The sequence below is a fragment of the Panulirus ornatus genome, chromosome 55, assembly GCF_036320965.1.
Source record: "Panulirus ornatus isolate Po-2019 chromosome 55, ASM3632096v1, whole genome shotgun sequence".
NCBI classification, from domain to species: Eukaryota; Metazoa; Arthropoda; class Malacostraca; order Decapoda; family Palinuridae; genus Panulirus; species Panulirus ornatus.
The window spans coordinates 12,896,756-12,919,687 of NC_092278.1; the positions used below are offsets into that span (position 1 = coordinate 12,896,756).

A 22,932-nucleotide genomic window follows, 5' to 3' on the forward strand; every position below is an offset into this window, starting at 1 on the left:
ACAACTTGCCTCCCACACCATATATTCTTAATACCTTCCACAGAGCATCTCTATCAACTCTATCATATGCCTTCTCCAGATCTATAAATGCTACATACAAATCCATTTGCTTTTCTAAGTATTTCTCACATACATTCTTCAATATATATATATATATATATATATATATATATATATATATATATATATATATATATATATATATATATATATATTTATTTATCTATTTATTTATTTATTATTCATTATACTTTGTCACTGTCTCCTGTGTTAGCAAGGTAGCGCAAGAAAACAGACGAAAGAATGGCCCAACCCACCCACATACAAGTGTCTATACATACATGTCCACACACAGCACATATACTTACCTATACATTTCAACGTATACATATATATACACACACAGACATATACATATATACACATGTACATAATTCATACTGTCTGCCCTTATTCATTCCTGTCGCCACCCCGCCACACATGAAATGAAAACCCCCTCCCCCCCACATGTGTGCGAGGTAGCACTAGGAAAAGACAACAAAGGCCACATTCGTTCACACTCAGTCTCTAGCTGTCATGTATAATGCACCGACACCACAACTACCTTTCCACATCCAGGGCCCACAAAACTTTCCATGGTTTACCCCAGATGCTTCACATGCCTTGGTTCAATCCATTGACAGCACATCGACCCTAGTATACCACATCGTTCCAATTCACTCTATTCCTTGCACGCCTTTCACCCTCCTGCATGTTCAGGCCCTCATCACTCAGAATCTTTTTCACTCCATCTTTCCACCTCCAATTTGGTCTCCCACTTCTTGTTCCCTCCACCTCTGACACATATATCCTCTTTGTCAATCTTTCCTCACTCATTCTCTCCATGTGACCAAACCATTTCAAACACCCTCTTCTGCTCTCTCAACCACACTATTTTTGTTATATAAGGCCCAGCCTTGATGTGAACTTTTGTCTGTGACTGGTATCTCCAACATGAATAAAAATATTTGGTGCTACACTATGAATAAAGCAACAATATAAAGAGGGGGAAAGGTAATATAGTATGGGGCTAATTTCCACAACAGCAGTGCTTTAAATGGTTAAAGGAACAATCCTACCATCCATAATGTCTAAGCCTACATACAGAATTCTTCAACAAATGGTTTGATAAATACTGTTGGGTTTACAAAACCTTTACAAAGCCTTTCTCTGTGTAAGGGATAAGATGGCAACAGACAAAAACAACATGGCACTATCAAACAGAGACACAAATTATATCCACAAAATCCAATGCTCCAAATAAATCTCATAATTTGCACATCACCTGCCAAATATTTCAACACATTTGCAACAGCTATAAACAAGACAAGTTGCTCTTTCTTATACTTCTCTTTTTAATGAAAATAATAATGTCACATGCCCTATTCAAAGATATTCTATACATGAAAAAAATCCAATCGCTAGAAAATCAATGATAAATGACACAGTATACAATAAATTCATTGTCCACTTCTTAATCTGTTTAGAGCTCTATAAAACCAGTGACAACTTTAAGGAAAGTAGATTTCTTAAATGTTTTCTGAATAATGATTGTCCACAAAGAGACAAGTCTCAAGAGACTGAGAAGAACTAAACTGACTTACACTGGCTCTTTTGATTCAGGAAAAATTTTGATTATGAAAATTAAAAGATAACAACCTGCAAATTTTTGCAGTAAAACACATACTGAGAAGGTAGTCCTAATGAATACTTTGGGCTTTAGTTATCAAATATGATTCATTTACTACTAACATGATTATAAATAAATCTATATGTTAAATACTGTCATAGTGTACACTGGAGTACAAATAACTGAAAAAGACAGTTTCAAAAAATAAAAAAATAACATCACATTCTTAATTACAGGAATATATTATGGACCCTAATTAATGAAGTTGGTAACTGAATCTCTTGAAGCCTAAATTTCCATCAACAGGGAAATGATCTAGGCAAGAGTGAAACCCTGGTTCCTTACAAAAACTCCATATCCCTGGTACCTGACCACTTCCATCATCCTTAGGAAATTTTGAATCAGTAGAGTACCGCCAATGAACAGCATGCTTCAAGTATTCAGGCCCATAAATGTTTCTTGATACATGCCCAGGGTTTGGCTTAACATTAGTCATTCTTCCATTAAACTCAACTTGAGTTGGAACTCCACGATATTCAGATGGCAAATAAATGGTCTGGTTATAGCGACAACTTACATCAAGTACAGAATATTCGCATGAAGAAGTCCAATAATTGCCAAACATCAATAGAGATCTGCATCCTTTTCTTGTCATGCAGTTCATGCCTTTGGTAAGCCAAAGCTTTTGGTCTTTACAGTCCGTTAATACATCAGTGTCAAAGTCCCAAGGCAATATACCACCGTATTTCACAGCCCCTAATAAGCTTCCAGCTGAAAGTTCATAATAAACACCAAGTTCTTCAGCACAGTCTTGAAGGTACCCAAGCTCCTGGCGTATTTTAGCTCTACAACATGGTGGTAGAAGGAAAGAAGATGCAGACTTCATTAAGTTAACACAACTTATCTTAACTTCCTCACATGAGAATTCAATCTCATGTCCATCATAAGGTCTAACATACTGTATGGACCATTTTGTTGAAATCTTCAGCCAATCATCATGTTTCATTATAGGTTCTGCATCCACAAAAAACATTACATCAGGACAGGCCATCACCAGACTACCTTCAAGCCTTATATTAAGAAACCAATCACGGTACATGACAGACCCCTCCAAACTATCTGTTAAATGAACTTTCTTTAGAATCTCAGTCCTCACTACAAATGGCCCAAGAACATCATCACAATACATACATTCATGCTGAGAGTGTTCATAGCCACGAGCATAAGCAAGGTGATAATTTTCCATTCTGTGCTGTAGGCATCCATAATGCCAGTGACCATTAAGGTTCCTGTAGGCACCTGAAGCTACACTCACCTTATCAAGACTATCCAGTACTCTCACAAGACGCTCCAGTGAAGACTGTTCAGTGAAATGTGTAAGAGAATCTGCTATGAGGGTAAAAGGAGTCTCTACTGTGGCAGCCACATGATTTATAGCATAAGACTCGGATGTACCAACAGGAAATGGTTTGATAAATGTGCCATCAATATCAAGAGAAAGTGATTCATCACCTTCGTAAGTTAATATGAATATATTTACATCATAAAGACTCCTGATATTCGCCACTACAAATTTTGTTCTATCGTGTTCCCATCTCTTTGTTGAGAGAATAACAGTCAAAACATCTTTAAATTTTGAGACATTGGTGCACTCCAACTGTACAAAATTATGCTGGAAAGTATCATCTGCTGCTCTTCCATGATATTCCTCTGGGCAAACAGGCCATTTCTTGGGAAGAGAATCCAAAGATTCCACAGTCATATTGCTATTGTCCTCGTACCCACCAGCAACTACTCGTGGATCCAACTCGGTAACTATGCTCAGCAGCTCCAGAGCCCATGCAGAATCTATCTTCCCCTCTTTACCTGGAAATGTTTCAAAATTAATTGCATATCATTACAATTTTCCAGGTAACAAACCTATATTGTAATACCTAGGTCTACTCAGTCATTACTAATCTCTTTTCAAATAATCAACTATGTCCCTAATTAAGGCTGGATGTCCATGAAATAATATATGGCAAATGTCTGAGATTTCATTCCTTCTTAGATCCACTGAACATGCAGTCTGCACAAAGAAATTTGTCCTAAAGATAACATAAATCATACTAATCATTATCTAGCCATAATGCAAAGTATAAACAATAGCAAAAATACATCCTAAAGGAATAGAGAGAGCTATTATGTGCTATTCCTCTAGAAGAACAGAGAACAGAGCATAATAAAGAACTAGTATCACAATACATGTATATCTTTTCAAACCCTTCAGTTAAAATCACTTCAGGAAACAAGTGGCAATGATGTATACGTGTATGAAAAGCCAATTCCTCCTGAACTTTCAGTTTCTACAAGAGTAATTCAAGGAAAAATTAAATACTGAATAATTATGGAAAATTATTAAATCATGCAGTCAGCAAATCTGTATGTTTTTCCTTGATAGCTTTACTTCATGGATGGCTTGTATGCAAGAAAAAGTTTGGCAGTGTAGCTCAAACAGTGGAATATACGGAAAACTTTTTTTGTTGATGAGAGATATCATTACATGAAAAAGAAAATAAAGTTTGAAAAATGCCAAAAATTAAAATTTTGGGGTAAAAAACTTTTTTTTGGAGTGGTGCCCCCATGACGTGAGAGAACCTCTTTGACATCCACCTTAAGCAAGCATAAAAGTGACAGCCACCTCCTCAATCAATCCCATGCCTGCCCTCAACTAATGAGTGCCCCCATAAAAGAAAGGACATCATCCCATTTGCCAGGGATGCTGCTCACCAGCTACTGCATAATTCTCTGATCAAGACTGTCAGCACGATGATGATCTCTGTCAGTTAAGCGAGAGGTTTTAAAAGGAAAAAAAGGGGGAAACAGGGCAGGATATAACAATGTGGAAAAATGCTAATGAGACTCTACCCAAGACAGAAAGCTTTGCATTCTACAGAACCTACATTTTTCTCCAGGGACAAAATTCACATAAGCCTGAGAGCATACCAACATTTAGGAGAAAAGTTTGAGAAAAACTATCTGACAAGAGGATAAATTTGGGCAAAGTTCAATTAAATCAAGAGTTATCCAGTAGCATACTACATCCTTCTGTCCTTAAGGTGGCATTCTTAGCACCACACAAGGTAGATTCTCCATGTCTAGACTAAGGTATCATTTTACAGATGCATTGGAGGAATAATGAGGAACTCTTTTTCATCTTCTCATAGGAGAAGTTCCTCAGGGAAAGCCAAGGTATGTTAAGACAATAATTCCAAGTTCTAATTTTATTCAGAAAAAGGTGCTCCTTGCCAAGAAAGGTTATAAGTTTCCTTTGCAAACAAGTAAATGTCTTCCCCTTGATAGCCTCTGATGATCTCCACAAAAGAATGATGCTCTGGAATCATAGTCTTCTAAGAATAAGTCATGCCAGAGTTATTTCTACACTTAATCATTTCATTTTTTGCGAAGAACCTAGGTTTGGATCTATCTTGACCTAAGATGCCCTCATCAAAAATGGGAAGCTTTGCAAATCAAGACACTGTATATATTTCACTAACTGTTCTTCCTTCGCCCACAGCTATAAAGAAATGTTTTCGAGATATATATTGTGGAAGTAAACTGAAAGAAATTCTTAGATTATATAGCAGGTCTGGATCTTTAACAGCACTTACTTTGGCTGGGGTTGAAGGTAATCAGTCTCAACAAAGTGGGAGATCAAAGAAGTTTATCCCAAACAGGCCTGAGGTAGGTATATCAAAACCCATCAAAAGTAGTACCTACTGGGTACTCTTGTAGCATACAGTGACAGAATCAACACCCCCCCCCCCCCCAAACAACAACAACAACATCCACCAGTAACAGACTGCAGACCTAACCCTCTCTCCACAACCCTCACATTCACCTACCTCACCACCCATCCATAAACAGATTAAACCACTCACCCTCCATCTTTTTACTCACATATATATGTGGCCATACTTTCCTGATATAAACACCTCATTGTTTTCAGTACTCTTCTTCCTACACCACATGCAAAGCAACTCTATAAGCCCAACATAAGCCCTCTGAAGATCCATATATGCCACATACAAATCCTTCCATTTCTCTAAGTAGTTTTTTCTTCTCACACCACACCATATATTCATAACACATTCTGCAAAGCAACTCTATCAGCCTAACCTAATCACACAACCTCTACCACTCCTAAAACTGTATTGCTCCACCCTGATTAGATGTTCTGTGCTTGCCACCATCCTTTCATTCACCACTTTCCCATACACCTCAACTGGAACACCAAAAAGTTATACCTCTGTCATTCAAACAAATCATTTTTATTCCCCTTGCCTTTATAGAACAGCACTATAAAGGCAATCTGCTAATCCTCAGGCACCTCACTAACATTACACTTGAGAGCTGAAGAATGAATGTGACCAAATGTGGTCTTTCTTTGATCCTGGTGCTACATTGTTGATGTAGGATATGGGACATGAATTGTTTGAAAATACACACACACACACACACTATCTATTATTTTTTTTCATTTTCCTTTGTCGCTGTCTCCTGCGCCTGCGAGGTAGCGCAAGAAAAATAGACGAAAGAAATGGCCCAACCCACCCCCACACACATGCACACACACACACGTCCACACACGCAAACATACACACCCACACATCCCAACGTACACACATATATACACAGACACAGACACACACATATACACACATGCACACAATTCACACTGTCTGCCCCTACTCGCCCCCATCGCCACCCTGCTACACACGGAATAACATCCCCCTTCCCCCTCATGTGCGCGAGGCAGCGCCAGGAAAAGACAACACAGGCCCCATTCGCTCACACTCAGTCTCCAGCTGTCATGCAATAATGACCGAAACCACAGCTCCCTTTCCACATCCAGGCCCCACACAACTTTCCATGGTTTACCCCAGACGCTTCACATGCCCTGATTCAATCCATTGACAGCACGTCAACCCCGGTATACCACATCGATCCAATTCACTCTATTCTTTGCCCGCCTTTCACCCTCCTGCATGTTCAGGCCCCGATCACTCAAAATCTTTTTCACTCCATCTTTCCACCTCCAATTTGGTCTCCCACTTCTCCTCGTTCCCTCCACCTCTGACACACATATCCTCTTGGTCAATCTTTCCTCACTCATTCTCTCCATGTGCCCAAACCATTTCAAAACACCCTCTTCTGCTCTCTCAAACACGCTCTTTTTATTTCCACACATCTCTCTTACCCTTACATTACTTACTCAATCAAACCACCTCACACCACATATTGTCCTCAAACATCTCATTTCCAGCACATCCATCCTCCTGCGCACAACTCTATCCATAGCCCTCGCCTCGCAACCATACAACATTGTTGGAACCACTATTCCTTCAAACATTGCCATTTTTGCTCTCCAAGATAATGTTCTCGACTTCAAAACATTCTTCAAGGCTCCCAGGATTTTCGCCCCCTCCCCACCTTATGATTCACTTCCGCTTCCATGGTTCCATCCGCTGCCAGATCCACTCCCAGATATCTAAAACACTTTACTTCCTCCAGTTTTTCTCCATTCAAACTTACCTCCCAATTGACTTGACCCTCAGCCCTACTGTACCTAATTACCTTGCTCTTATTCACATTTACTCTTAACTTTCTTCTTTCACACACTTTACCAAACTCAGTCACCAGCTTCTGCAGTTTCTCACACGAATCAGCCACCAGCACTGTATCATCAGCAAACAACAACTGACTCACTTCCCAAGCTCTCTCATCCCCAACAGACTGGATACTTGCCCCTCTTTCCAAAACTCTTGCATTCACCTCCCTAACAACCCCATCCATAAACAAATTAAACAACTATGGAGACATCACACACCCCTGCCGCAAACCTATATATTCACTGAGAACCAATCACTTTCCTCTCTTCCTACACGTACAAATGCCTTACATCCTCGATAAAAACTTTTCACTGCTTCTAACAACTTGCCTCCCACATCATATATTCTTAGTACCTTCCACAGAGCAGCTCTATCAACTCTAACATATGCCTTCTCCAGATCCATAAATGCTACATACAAATCCATTTGCTTTTCTAAGTATTTCTCACATACATTCTTCAAAGCAAACACCTGATCCACACATCCTCTACCACTTCTGAAACCACACTGCTCTTCCCCAATCTGACGCTATGTACATACCTTCACCCTCTCAATCAATACCCTCACATATAACTTACCAGGAATACTCAACAAACTTATACCTCTGTAATTTGAGCACTCACTCTTATCCCCTTTGTCTTTGTACAATGGCACTATGCAAGCATTCCGCCAATCCTCAGGCACCTTACCATGAATCATATATACATTAAATAACCTTACTAACCAGTCAACAATACAGTCATCCCCTTTTTTTAATATCTATCTATCTATCTTTATCTCTGAAGCCCCTACCTTTCTGGAACTCCCTCAAGGGGGTGGCCACAGCAACCGAGTCTCCATAACTAATGAACTCCAGTGCTGCTTCTTAGCCCTTAGTGCCTCACCCATAACAGGCCACTGGCAGAGGGCAAGTTTGTTTGCATAGGCTCCTACCTAATGTTCCAGCAGACTACTTCTACCTAATCTTTCTACCTATTGCTCCTACCTACTAATCCTATCTACTGCTCCTACCATGTATCCCAATAGGCAGGGTTAGCAGATATCACTCACTACACGAAAATCTAGTTAAAGAGAATGAGGTGTAAGAGTTGTGTTGTGAAGTGTTCCATGTGACAAGGAGAGCTTCTATGTCTATGGACAGAATGCAAGTAGTCCATGCACAAACAGACACTCACATGTACATAAAGGGTTGTTGCAATCTTTTACACAAGAAAAATATACAGAATGTATATGCTGATTTGAATTCCATCTCCAAATTAACTGATTTTCAAAAGAAAAGAAATTAGCTATTATACTGAAAAGCTACAGACAGTGAAATATAATTAAGATTAAGATGACTTAAGTGGAATATTGGTTTGTGCCAGTCATAGTCAAAAACAAGTTTGTAACAGACCAAAGAATCAAGTCTGGATTCAGGTTTTGATATATCTTCGTAACTGCATAATTATGTTCTTTACATTGTAAATATTTTCAGTTTGTCATTCTCATATATCAGAATTTTGAATTCATATGCTTTACAGAATTAAGATATTCACAGTACAGATTTTTTTTCCAAAAAAATTTGCTCATACTGAGTTTTACAGTGCATGATTTACCCATTTGATATTACCTGTTTTAAAAAGAGGATATGTTCCTTCACAATGGCTTTTATTAATGGAAAAGCTTTGAGTTATCTGTATACCGAATTCTGAACTTTTACTTTTCTGAAGTTAATGCAACTGTTATATTTGTGTGATTTTTGCATATTGCAGGATTTTTCTCAGTTATTTTGAAATCGAACATTAGTACAAAAACTAGTTTTTTTAATGATAAAATCAAAAACAGATATTCTATCCTTGAGGTTGGGGGATAAAGAATTCTACCTCCGTATTCCTTGCTTGTCATAAAAGGTGACTAAAGGGGGCAGGAGCAAGGGACTGGAAACCCTTCCCTCCTTGTATCTCAATTTCTAAAAGAGGAAACAGGAGTCAAGAGGGGAGTGTTCATCCTCCTTGAAGGTTCACTGGGGTGTTTGAATGTGTGTGAATATAATCAAGATGATTAGAAAGGAGACATAGGTATTACATATGAGAAAAGAAATTTGGATGTTCTGGCTCTTGAGTGGAACGAAGCTCAAGGGTAAAAGGGAAGAATGGTCTGGAAACATCCTGGGAGTAAAGCCAGGGGAAGGAGTAGCACTACTCCTGAAGCAGGAGTTGTGGGAGTGTGTGACTGAGTGTAAGAAAGTGAATTCTAGATTGATGTGGGAAAAGCTGAAAGTGGATGAAGAGAGATGGATGAATACTGGTGCTTATGCACCTGTTCATGAGAAGAAAGATCATGAAAGGTAAGTGTTTTGGGAGCAACTGAGTGAGTGTGCCAGACCAGGTATTAGTGATGGGTGAACTGAATGCGAAGGTAAGTAATATGGCAGTTGAGAGTATAATTGGTGGGCATGGGGTATTCAGTGTTGTGACTGGAAATTGTGAAGAGCATGTGGACTTGTGTACCGAAAAAGATTGGTGACCAGGAATACCTGGTTCTAAAAGAGATATACACAAGTGTACGTATGAAAGTAGGAAAGATGGTCAACGGGCATTATTAGAATATGTATTAATTGATAGGCGTGTAAAAGAGGGACTTCACTGTACATGTGCTGAGAAGGGCAGCTGATGGGAAGTCTGATCACTATCTTGTAGAAGCAAAGGTGAAGATTTGTAATAGGTTTTCAAAAAATAAGAGACTGTCGGACAGAAAAGAGTGGTGAGAGCAAGTGAGCTTGGAAAGGAGACTTGTGTGAAAAAATACCAGCAGAGCTTAAGTACAGAATGGCAAAAGGTGCGAGCAAATGAAATAAGGGTAGTGGCTGAGGAAACGGATGTATTTAGGGAAGCAGTGATGCCATGTGCAAGAGATGCATGTGGCATGAGGGAAGTGGGAGGTGGGCTGATTAGAAAGGGTAGCGAGTGGTGGGATGAAGAAGTAAGGTTGTCATGGAAAATGAAAAGAAAGCCATTTGGACCGCACTTCCAAGGATGGAGCACAAATGATTAGTAGATGTATAAGACAAAGAGCAAGAGGTCAAGAAAGTGCAAGGGTTGAAAAAAGGGGGGCAAATGAGAGTTGGGGTCAAGAGTATCATTGAACTTTAGAAAGAATAAAAAAATGTTTTGGATGGAGGTATATAATGTGCAACAGACAAAAGAACAAATGGAGAGGGCAAGGGGGAAGTGATAACAGGTAGTGATGGAGTGAGGAGGAGATGGAAAGAGTAATTTGAAGAATTATTGACTTTTTGAGGATACAATGGCAAACGTAGGGTGTTCTGGTCAGGGTGGTGAGTGAAGTGAGAGAGTAAGGGAGGGTGGTTTGGTGAAGAGAGAAGAGTTGGTGAAAGCCTTGCAGAAGATGGAATGTGGTGAGGCAGCCAGAGTGGATGGTACTGCAGTAGAATTTATTAACAAACCGATTGAATGTATTGCTGATTGGTTGGCAAGGATATTCAATGTATGTATGGATCACAGTGAAGCTCCTGAGGATTGGAGGAATGCATGTATAGTGCCACTGTGAAAGGACAAAGGGGATAATGGTGAATGTTCAAACTACAGAGGTTTGTTGAGTATATATGGAATACTGTATGGGTGGGTATTGACTGAGAGGGCGAAGGCATGTACACAGCATCAGGATGGTGAAGAGCAGTATGGTTTCAGAAGTGGTAGCGGATGTGTGGATCAGGTGTTTGCTTCGAAGAATGTGTGCGAGAAATACTTGGAAAAACAGATGGATCTGCATATGGCATTTATGTATCTGGGAAAGGCATATGATAAGGTTGATAGAGATGCTTTGTGGAAGGTATTAAGAATACCTGGTGCGGGAGGTAAGCTGCTTGATGCAGAGATGCTTTTACCAAGAGTGTTAGCAATGTGTAAGAATAGGAAGAGAGGAGAGTGATTGCTTCCAAGTGAAGGCTGGCCTGCAGCAGGGGTATGTGATGGCACCATGGTTCTTTAATTTGTTTATGGATGGAGTAACTAGGGAGGTAAATGCAAGAGTTTTGGAGAGAAGGGTGAGTATGCAGTCTTGGGATAATAAGGCCTGGGAAGTAAGTTAGTATTTGTTCGCTGATGATACAGAACTGGTGGTTGATCCAAGTAAGAAACTGCAGAAGTTGGTGACTAAGTTTGGAAAAGTGTATGAAAGGAGAAAGTTGAGAGCAAATGTGAATAAAAGCAAGGTTATTAGGTTCAGCAGGGTTGAGGGACAAGCTATTTGGGAAGTAAGTTTGAATGGAAAAACTGGAGAAAGTGAAGTGTTTTAGATATCTGGGAGTGGACTTGGCAGCAAATTGAACTATGGAAGTGGAAGTGAGCCATGGGGTAGGGGAGAGGGAGAAAGTTCTGGGACTGAAGAAGAATGTAAGCAGAGAACATTATCTTGGAGAACAAAAATGGATATGTTTGAAGAATTAGTATTTCCAACAATATCATATGGTTGCGAGGCACAGACTATAAATAAAGTTGTGCAGAGAAGAGTGGATGTGTTGGAAATGAAATGTCTGAGGACAATATGGAGTGTGAAGTGGTCTGATCGAATAAGTTACAAAAGGGTAAGAGAGATGTGTGGTAATAAAGAGTGTGGTCGAGAGAGCAGAAGAGGGTGTGTGAGGGTGTTGAAATGGTTTGGACGTATGGAGAGAATGAGTGAAAAAAGGTTGACAAAGAGGATATCTGTGCTAGAAGTGGAGGGAGCAATGAGAAATAGGAGACCAAATATGAGAAGGAACAATGGAGTGATAAAGATTTTGAGCAACTGGTCCCTGAACAAGAAGAAGGATGAAAGGCATGAGCAGAAAACAGTGAATTGGAGCAATGTGGTATCATGGGGTCAACATGCTGTCAATGGACTCAACCAGGGGATTTGAAATGTCTGGGGAAACCATGGAAAGGTCTGTGGGGCCTGGATGTGGATAGGAAGCTGTAGTTTCAATGCATTACACAGGGCATCTAGGGAATGAGTGTGAGCGGATATGGCTTTTATTTGTCTGTTTCCTGGCACTACCTCACTGATGCAGGGAGTGGAAATGCTGTTCCTTGTGGGGTAGAGTGGCTCTGGGAATTAATGAAGGGAAGCAAATATGAATATGTACTTGTGTAGGTATGTATGTATTTGTATGTGTATTTTGTGGGGCCTGGATGTGGAAAGAAGGCTGTCGTTTCGGTGCATTATACATGACAGCTAGAGACTGAATATAAACGAAAGTGGCTTCTGTTGTCATTTCATGTGTGGCGGGGTGGCGAAGGGAATGAATAAAGGCAGAAAGCATGAATCATATACATGTCTATATATGTATATGTCTGTGTATGCACATATATGTATACGTTGAAATGTATAGGTATGTACATGTGTGTGTGTGTGTGGACATGTATGTATATACATGTGTACGTGGGTGGGTTGGGCCATTCCTTCGTCTATTTCCTTAAGCTACCTCACTAACGCGGAAGACAGCGACAACGTATAATAAATAAAATAATAATATATACGAATGCAAAGGTAAGTAATGTGGCAGCTGATGGAATAATTGGTGTACATGGGGTGTTCAGTGTTGTAAATGGAAATGGTGAAGAGCTTGTAGATTTATGTGATGAAAAAGGACTGACGATTGGGAATACCTGGTTTAAAAAGAGAGATATACATAAGTAGGAGAGATGGCCAGAGAGCGTCAATGGATTATGTGTTAATTGATAGGCGCGCACAAGAAACTTTAATATGTTAATGTGCCGAAAGGTACAACTGGAGGGATGTCTGATCATTATCTTGTGGAGGCGAAGGTGAAGATTTGTGGAGGTTTTCGGAAAAGAAGAGAGAATGTTGGGGTGAAGAGAGTGGTGAGAGTAAGTGAGCTTGGGAAGGAGACTTGTGTGAGGAAGTACCAGGAGAGACTGAGTACACAATGGAAAAAGGTGAGAACAAAGAACGTAAGGGGAGTAGGAGAAGAAAGGGATGTATTCATGCGCAAAAGATGCTTGAGGCATGAGAAGCGTGGGAGGTGGGAAGATTAGAAAGGGTAGTAAGTGGTGGGATGAAGAAGTAAGATTACTAGTGAAAGAGAAGAGTGAGGCATTTGGACAATTTTTGCAGGGAAATAATGCAAATGACTGGGAGATGTATGCAAAAAAGAGGCAAGAGGTCAAGAGAAAGGTGCAAGAGGTGAAAAAGAGGGCAAATGAGAGTTGGGGTGGGAGAGTATCATTAAATTTTAGGGAAAATAAAAAGATATTTTGGAAGAAGGTAAGTAAAGTGTGTAAGATAAGGGAACAAATGGGAACATCAGTGAAGGGGGCTAATGGGGAGGTGATAAGTAGTGGTGATGTGAGAAGGAGATGGAGTGAGTATTTTGAAGGTTTATTGAATGTGTTTCATGATAGAGTGGCAGATATAGGGTGTTTTGGTCGAGGTGGTGTGCAAAGTGAGAGGGTTAGGGAGAATGATCTGGTAAACAGAGAAGAGGTAGGAAAAGCTTTGCGGAAGATGAAAGCCGGCAAGGAAGCGGGTTTGGATGGTATTGCAGTGGAATTTGTTAAAAAATGGGGTGACTGTATTGTTGACTGGTTGGTAAGGTTATTTAATGCATGTATGACTCATGGTGACGTGCCTACGGATTGGCGGAATGCTTGCATAGTGAAATTGTACAAAAGCAAAGGGGATAAAAGTGAGTCCTCATATTACAGAGGTATATGTTTTTTTAGTATTCCTGGGAAATTATATGGGAGGGTATTAACTGAGAGGGTGAAGGCATGTACAGAGAATCAGATTGGGGAAGAGTAGTGTGGCTTCAGAAGTGGGAGAGGATGTGTGGATCAGGTGTTTGCTTTGAAGAATGGATGTGAGAAATACTTAGGAAAGCAAATGGATTTGTATGTAGCAATTATGGATCTTGAAAACGCATATGACAGAGTTGATAGAAATGCTCTGTGGAAGGTAATAAGAATATGTGGTGTGGGAGACAAGTTGTTAGAAGCAGTGAAAAGTTTTTATCGAGGATGTAAGCAATGGGTACGTGTAGGAAGAGAGGAAAGTGATTGGTTCTCAATGAATGTTGGTTTGTGGCAGGAGTGTGTGATGTGTCCATGGCTGTTTAATTTGTTTATGGATGGGGTTGTTAGGGAGGTGAATGCAAGAGTTTTGGATAGAGGGGCAAGTATGCAGTCTGTTGTGGATGAGAGAGCTTGGGAAGTGAGTCAGTTGTTAGCTGATGATACAGCGCTGGTGGCTGATTCGAGTGAGAAACTGCAGAAGCCGGTGACTGAGTTTGGTAAAGTGTTTAAAGAAGAAAGCTGAGAGTAAATGTGAATAAGAGCAAGGTTATTAGGTACAACAGGGCTGAGGGACAAGTCAATTGGGAGGTAAGTTTGAATGGAGAAAAACTGGAGGAAGTGAAGTGTTCTAGATATCTGGGAGTGGACTTGGCAGCGGATGGAACAATGGAGGTGGAAGTGAATCACAGGGTGGGGGAGAAGGCGAAAGTTCTGGGAGCATTAAAAAAAGTGTGGAAGATGAGAACGTTATATTGGAAAGCATAAATGAGTATGTTTGAAGGAATTGTGCTTCCAACAATGTTATATGGTTGCAAGACGTGGGCTATAGATAAAGTTGTGCGGAGGAGGGTGGATGTGCTGGAAATGAGATATTTGAGGACAATCTGTGGCGTGACGTGGTTTGATCAAATAAGTAATGAAAGGGTAAGAGAGATGCCCTTATTCATTCCCATCGCCACCCCGCCACACATGAAATGACAACCCCCTCCCCCCACATTGCACGAGGTAGCACTAGGAAAAGACAACAAATGACACATTCGTTCACATTCAGTCTCTAGCTGTCATGTATAATGCACCGAAACCACAGCTCCCTTTCCACATCCAGGCCCCACAAAACTTTCCATGGTTTACCTCGGACGCTTCACTTGCCCTGGTTCAATCCATTGACAGCATGTTGATCCCAGTATACTATATCATTCTAATTCACTCTATTCCTTGCACGCCTTTCACCCTCCTGCATGTTCAGGCCCCGATCACTCAAAATCTTTTTCACTCCATCTCTCCACTTCCAATTTGGTCTCCCACTTCTCCTCGTTCCCTCCACCTCTGAAACACATATCCTATAGGTCAACCTTTCCTCACTCATTCTCTCCATGTGACCAAACTCTGAAACACATATCCTATAGGTCAACCTTTCCTCACTCATTCTCTCCATGTGACCAAACTATTTCAAAACACCCTCTTCTGCTCTCTCAACCACACTCTTTTTATTACCATACATCTCTCTTACCCTTTCATTACTTACTCGATCAAACCACCTCACACCACATGTTGTCCTCAAACATCTCACTTCCAGCATATCCACCCTCCTCCGCACAGCTCTATCTATAGCCCACGCCTCGCAACCATATAACATTGTTGGAACCACTATTCCTTCACACATACCCATTTTTGCTTTCCAAGATAATGTTCTCAACTTCCACACATTTTTCAACTCTCCAAGAACTTTCGCCCCCTCCCCCACCCTATGATTCACTTCCGTTTCCATGGTTCCATCCGCTGCCAAATCCACTACCAGATATCTAAAACACTTCACTTCCTCCAGTTTTTCTCCATTCAAACTTACCTCCCAAATGACTTGTCCCTCAACCCTACTGTACCTAATAACCTTGCTCTTATTCACATTTACTCTCAGCTTTCTTCTTTCACACACTTTACCAAACTCAGTCACCAGCTTCGGCTGTTTCTCACCCGAATCAGCCACCAGCGCTTTATCATCAACGAACAACAACTGCCTCACTTCCCAAGCTCTCTCTTCCACAACAGACTGCATATTTACCCCTCTTTCCAAAGCTCTTGTATTCACCTCCATAACAACCCCATTCATAAACAAATTAAACAACTATGGAGACATCATGCACTCCTGCCGCAAACCTACATTCACTGAGAACCAATCACATTCCTCTCTTCCTACACGTACATATGCCTTACATCCTTGACAAAAACTTTTCATTGCTTCTAACAACTTGCCTTCCACACCATATATTCTTAATACCTTCCACAGAGCATCTCTATCAACTCTATCATCTGCCTTCTCCACATCCATAAATGCTACATGCAAATCCATTTGCTTTTATAAGTATTTCTCACATACATTCTTCAAAGCAAACACCTGATCCACACATCCTCTACCACTTCTGAAACCACACTGCTCTTCCCCAATCTAATGCTCTGTATATGCCTTCACCCTCTCAATCAATACCCTCCCATATAATTTCCCAGGAATACTCAACAAACTTATACCTCTGTAATTTAAGCACTCACTTTTATCCTCTTTGCCTATGTACAATGGCACTATGCAAGCATTCTGCCAATCCTCAGGCACCTCACCATGAGTCATACATACATTAAATAACCTTACCAACCAGTCAACAATACAATTACCCCCTTTTTTAATAAATTCCACTGCAATACCATCCAAACCCGCTGCCTTGCCGGCTTTCATCTTCTGCAAAGCTTTCACTACCTCTTCTCTGTTTACCAAATCATTCTCCCTAACCCTCTCACTTTGCATACCACCTCGACCAAAACACCCTATATCTGCCACTCTATCATCAAACACATTCAACAAACCTTCAAAATACTCACTCCATCTCCTCACATCACCACTACTTGTTATTACCTTCCCATTTGTCCCATTCACTGATGTTCCCGTTTGTTCCCTCGTCTTACGCACTTCATTTACCTCCTTCCAAAACATCTTTTTATTCTCCCTAGAATTTAATGATACTCTCTCACCCCAACTCTCATTTGCCCTGTTTTTCACCTCTTGCACCTTTCTCTTGACCTCCTGCCTCTTTCTTTTATACATCTCCCAGTCATTTGCATTGTTCCCTGCAAAAATCAGTCCAAATGCCTCTCTCTTCTCTTTCACTAATAATCTTACTTCTTAAAACACCACTCATTACCCTTTCTTACCTGCCCACCTCCCACACTTCTCATGCCACAAGCATCTTTTGCGCAAGCCATCACTGCTTCCCTAAATACATCCCATTCCTCCCCTACTCCCCTTACGTCCTTTGTTCTCACCTTTTCCCATTCTGTACTCAGTCTCTCCTGGTACTTCCTCACACAAGTCTCCTTCCCAAGCTCACTTACTCTCACCACTCTCTTCACCCCAATATTCTCTCTTCTTTTCTAAAAACCCCACAAATCTTCACCTTCGCCTCCACAAGATAATGATCAGACATCCCTCCAGTTGCACCTCTCAGCACATTAACATACCAAAAGTCTCTCTTTGGCGCGCCTATCAATTAACACGTAATCCAATGATGCTCTCTGGCCATCTCTCCTACTTACATAAGTATACTTATGTATATCTCTCTTTTCAAATCAGGTATTCCCAATCACCAATCCTTTTTCAGCACATAAATCTACAAGCTCTTCACCATTTCCATTTACAACACTGAACACACCATGTACACCCATTATTCCCTCAACTGCCACATTACTCATCTTTGCATTCAAATCAACCATCAGTATAACCCAGTCTCGTGCATCAAAACTAATAACACACTGACTCGATTGCTCCCAAAACACTTGCCTCTCATGATCTTTCCTCTCATGCCCAGGTACATATGTACCAATAATCCCCCATCTCTCTCCATCAACTTTCAGTTTTACCCATATCAATCTAGAGTTTACTTTCTCACACTCTATCACATACTCCTACACCTCCTGTTTCAGGAGTAGTGCTAATCCTTCCCTTGCTCTTGTCCTCTCACTAACCCCTGACTTTACTCCCAAGACATTCCCAAAACACTCTCCCCCTTTACCCTTGAGCTTCGTTTCACTCAGAGCCAAAACATCCAAGTTCCTTTCCTCAAACATACTACCTATCTCTCCTTTTTTCTTATCTTGGTTACATCCACACACATTTAGACATCCCAATCTGAGCTTCAAGGATGATGAGCACTACCTGCGCGACTCCTTCTGTTTCCCCTTTTAGAAAGTTAATACACAAGAAGGGAAGGGCTTCTAGCTCCCCACTCCCATCCCCTTTAGTCGCCTTCTACGATACGTGAGGAATGCGTATGAAGTATTCTTTCTCCCCTATCCCCACGATAATAATAACAATAATAACAATAGCAATAATAATAATAATAATAATAATAATAATAATAATAATAATAATGATAATAATAATAATTATAATAATAATGATAATTGCCTCTGTAGTTTGAAAACTCACCTTTATCCCCTTTGCATTTGTATAATGGCACTATGCATACATTATGCCAATCTTGAGGCACTTCACCATAGTCCATACACACAATGAATATCCTTACCAACCAATCAACAACACAAGTCTTCCCCTTTCTTAATAAACTCCACTAAAATACCATCCAAACCTGCCGCCTTGCCAGTTTTCATCTTCCGCAAAGCTTTCACTATCTCTTCTCTCTTAATCGAACCAGTTTCCTTGACCCTCTCACTTCGCACACCACCTCAACCAAAACACCCTATATCTGCCACTCTATCATCAAACACACTTAACAAACCTGCAAAATACTCACTCCATCTATGTCTCACTTCATCACTACCTGATATTTCGTCCCCACTAGCCCCCTTCACCCATGTTCCCATTTGTTGTTTGTCTTATGCACATTATTTACCTCCTTTTAAAACATCGTTTTTCTCTATAAAATTTAATGGTACTCTCTCACCCCAACTCTTATTTGCTCTCTTTATCAACCCTTGCACCTTTCTCTTGCCCTCCTGTCACTCTTTCATACATCTCCCAGTCATCTGCACTAATTCCTTGCAAGGATTGTCCATAAGTCTCTCTTTTCTCTTTCACTAACAATCTTACTTCTTCATCCCACCATTCACTACCCTTTCTAATCTGCCCACCTCCCACCTTCCTCATGCCATATGCATCTTTTGCGCAAGCCATCACTGCTTCCCTAACTACATCCAATTCATCACCCACTCCCCTCACGTCATTTGCTCTCACCTTTTGTCATTCTACACTCAATATCTCCTAGTACTTCCTCATAAAAGTCTCCTTTTCAAGCTTACTTACTCTCACCACTCTCTTCTCCCAAACATTCTTCTTTTTTGAAAACCTCTACAGATCTTCACCTTCGCCTCTAAAAGATAGCGATCAGACATCCCTCCAGCCACCCCTCTCAGCACGTTAACATCCAAAAGTCTCTCATTGACAAGCCTATTAACAAATAATCCACTAATGCTCTTTGACCATCTCTCCTACTCACTTATGTATACTTATGTATATATCTCTTTTCAAACCAGGTATTCCCAATCACCAGTCTTTTTCAGCATCCACAAGTTCTTCACCATTTCTATTTACAACACTGAATACCCCATGTACACTAATTATACCCTCAACTGCCACATTCCTCACCTCCACATTTAAATCCTCCATCACTAAAACCCGGTCTTATGTATCAAAACTGCTGACACACTCACACAGCTGCTCCCAAAACACTTGCCTCTCGTGAACTTTCTTCTCATGACCGGATGCATAAGCACCAATAATCATCCATCTCTCTCTATCCACTTTCAGTTTTACTCACATCAACCTAGAATTTACTTTCTTACACTCTTATCACATACTCCCACAACTCCTGCTTCAGAAGTAATGCTGCTCCTTCCTTATCTCTTGTCCTCTCACTCCCAAGACTTTCCCAAACCACTCTTCCTATTTCCTTGAATTTTGTTTCACTCAGAGCCAGAACATCCAGGTTTCTTTCCTCAAACATACTACCTATCTCTCCTTTCTTCTCATCTTGGTTACATCCACACACTTTCAGACACCTCAATCTGAGCCTTCGAAGAGGATAAGCCCTTCCCCTCCCCACCTGACTCCTTCTGTTTCCCTTTTCAGAAACTGAAACACAAGGAGAGGGGGGGTATCCAGCCCCCACTCCCACCCCCTCTAGTCGCCTTCTACAACACAATCGGGATACGTGGGAAATATTCTTTCTCCTCTATTCCCAGGGATACATTTGCTGAGTATTCCTAGGAAATTATATGGTGTGGTATTTGATTGAGAGGGTGAAGTCATGTAAAGAACACCAGACTGGGGAAGAGCAGTGTGGTTTCAGAAGTAGCAGAGGATGTGTGGATCAGGTGTTTGCTTTGAAGAATGTGTGTGAGAAATACTTAGAAAAAAGATGGATTTGTCTCTAGCATTTATGGATCTGGAGAATGTATATGATAGGGTTGATAGAGATGCTTTGGTGAAGGTCTTAAGAGTATATAATGTGGGAGGTAAATTGCTACAAGCAGTGAAAAGTTTTTACCAAGGATGTAAGGCTTGTGCACGAATAGAAAGTAGGATGGGGTGGTTAGGGAGGTAAATGCAAGAGTTTTCATGAGAGGGGTGAGTATGCAGTCTGTTGGGGAGGAGAGTGCCTGGAAGTTGATTCAGGAATGTTGTTCGCCGATGATACAGCTCTAGTGGCTGATTCGAGTGAGAAACTGCAGAAGTTGGTGACTGAGTTTGGAAAAGTGTGTGAAAGGAGAAAGTTGAGAGTAAATGTGAATCAGAACAAGATTACTAGGTTCACTAGGGTTGAGGGACAAGTTAACTGGGATGTAAGTTTGAATGGAAAAAAACTGGAGGAAGTGAAGTGTTTTAGATATGTGGGAGTGGACTCAGCAGTGGATGGAACCATGGAAGTGAGTCACAGGGTTGGGGAGGGGGCGAAGGTTCTGGGAGCAATGAAGTATGAGTGGAAGGAGTGAAAATTATCTCAAAGAGCAAAAATTGGCATGTCTAAGGAATAGTGGTTCCAAAAATGTTATATGGTTGCAAGGCATGGGCTATAGATGGGGAGGTAAGGAGGAGAGTGGATGTGTTGGAAATGAAATGTTTGAGGACGATATGTGGTGTGAGGTGGTTTGATCTAGTAAGTAAAGAAAAAATAAGAGAGATGTGTGGAAATCAAAAGAGTGTGGCTTGGGAGAGCAGAAGAGGATGTGTTGAAATGGTTTGGACATATGGAGAGAATGAGTTAGGAAAGATTGACAAATAGGATATATGTGTCAGAGGTGGAGGGAATAAGGAGAAGCAGGGGACCAAATTGGAGGTGGAAGGATGGAGTGAAAAGATTTTGAGCAATTGGGGCCTGAACATAGAGGAGGGTGAGAGGTGTGCAAGGAATAGAGTTAACTGGAATGATGTGGTATAACGGGGGTCAAGATGATGTCAATGGACTGAACCAGGGCATGTGAAACATCTGGGGTAAACTATGGAAAGGTCTGAGGGGGTCTTGATATGGATAGGGAGCTGTGGTTTCGATACATCACACATGAAAGCTAAAGACTGTGTGAACAAATGTGACCTTTTTGTTTGTTTTCCTGGCACTACCTCACTGAAGCAAGGGGACAAATGTGTATGTTTGAAATATATATGTTGAGTGTACCAAGTTGTATGGAAGAGTGGTGACTGAAAAGATAAAGGCACATATTGAGTGTGAGACTGAGGTGAAACAGTGTGGTTTCAAAAGTGGTAAAAGATAAGTAACTCAGGTTTTTACTTGAAGAATGTGTGAGAAATGCTCAAGAAAAACAGAAAGATTTGTATCAGGCAGTTATGGATCTGGAGATAGAATATAAGAGCTGGTAGATGTATCTTGATGTGGGCATTCATTTGCCAATTGCATCCCAGTTAACACGACAAAAATATAAGAATATAACACCCTGTTCTCCCTTTCTAGCCCATCCTTCCACTGACTCAATACTCCATCAGGCAACCGCAAAGGCAGTTGCATTAATCTTTGACTATTTCCTTTTATTTCTGCATGCAAATCGATCATTCATCACTCCTTTTAAGAGTTTCAACGTATGTGAAGAAGTCCATGTCTGTAAGAGCAAAGATGGGCGTATCTGAAGGTACAATACTGCCAACTGTTTTTTGGGTCTTGAATGTAAAGTAAATGGGAGGATATGTTGGAAATGAAGTTTCTGAGAATGGTGTGCAGTGTGAGATGGGTTGATCACATAAGATATTATAGATATGTAAGAGAAGTGTGGTAATGAATGCAGTTTGACTGATAGAGCTGACTAGTGTCTTGAAATGGTACAGACATGTGGATGGATAAGCAAAGGAAGACTGACTCCTGGATCTGTGTGCTAGAAATGGAAGAAAGACTAAAGACATGGAAGGATAGAGTGACAGAAGCTGTGAGGTAAAATGGCCCCGACTTTCTAGATGATTAGCGGTATGCAATGCATGCAATGAAATGGAGCAATATAAGGAAGAGACGAGCATTGTGCTATTAATGAACTGAAGCAGGGCATATGAAGTAATCAAGATAACCATATAGTTAGTCTGTGGGGTGTGGTTGTGAATTAAAGACTCTGGTTTCAGTCCATTACGCACAAAAGTTTGAAAATGAGTAAGCAACTTTTTATAATACCTCACTAAGGCAGTAAGGCAATTGGGTGCTTCCAGATATGGATGGTATATTGCTTCTAGGAATGGATAATAATGTTGGCAGCTATAAATGACAAAGGTGGTGCCAGGTATAGATTACAGTCTGGTGATGGGAACATAGGTTCCTAATAC

General features: G+C 40.7%; 1 protein-coding gene across 3 annotated transcripts in view; it reads right to left on the bottom strand.

The window, feature by feature from the left end:
• Positions 1-226: 226 nt before the first annotated feature.
• LOC139765460 (uncharacterized) overlaps positions 227-22,932 on the bottom strand; it is a 244,742-nt gene continuing 222,036 nt past the window's right edge. For all 3 annotated transcript variants that reach the window (XM_071692829.1, XM_071692831.1, XM_071692830.1), the window contains one exon: positions 227-3,535. In XM_071692829.1, coding sequence (XP_071548930.1) covers positions 1,926-3,535 — 1,610 coding nt within the window. In that variant the 3' untranslated portion in view covers positions 227-1,925. The remainder of the gene's footprint in view (positions 3,536-22,932) is intronic.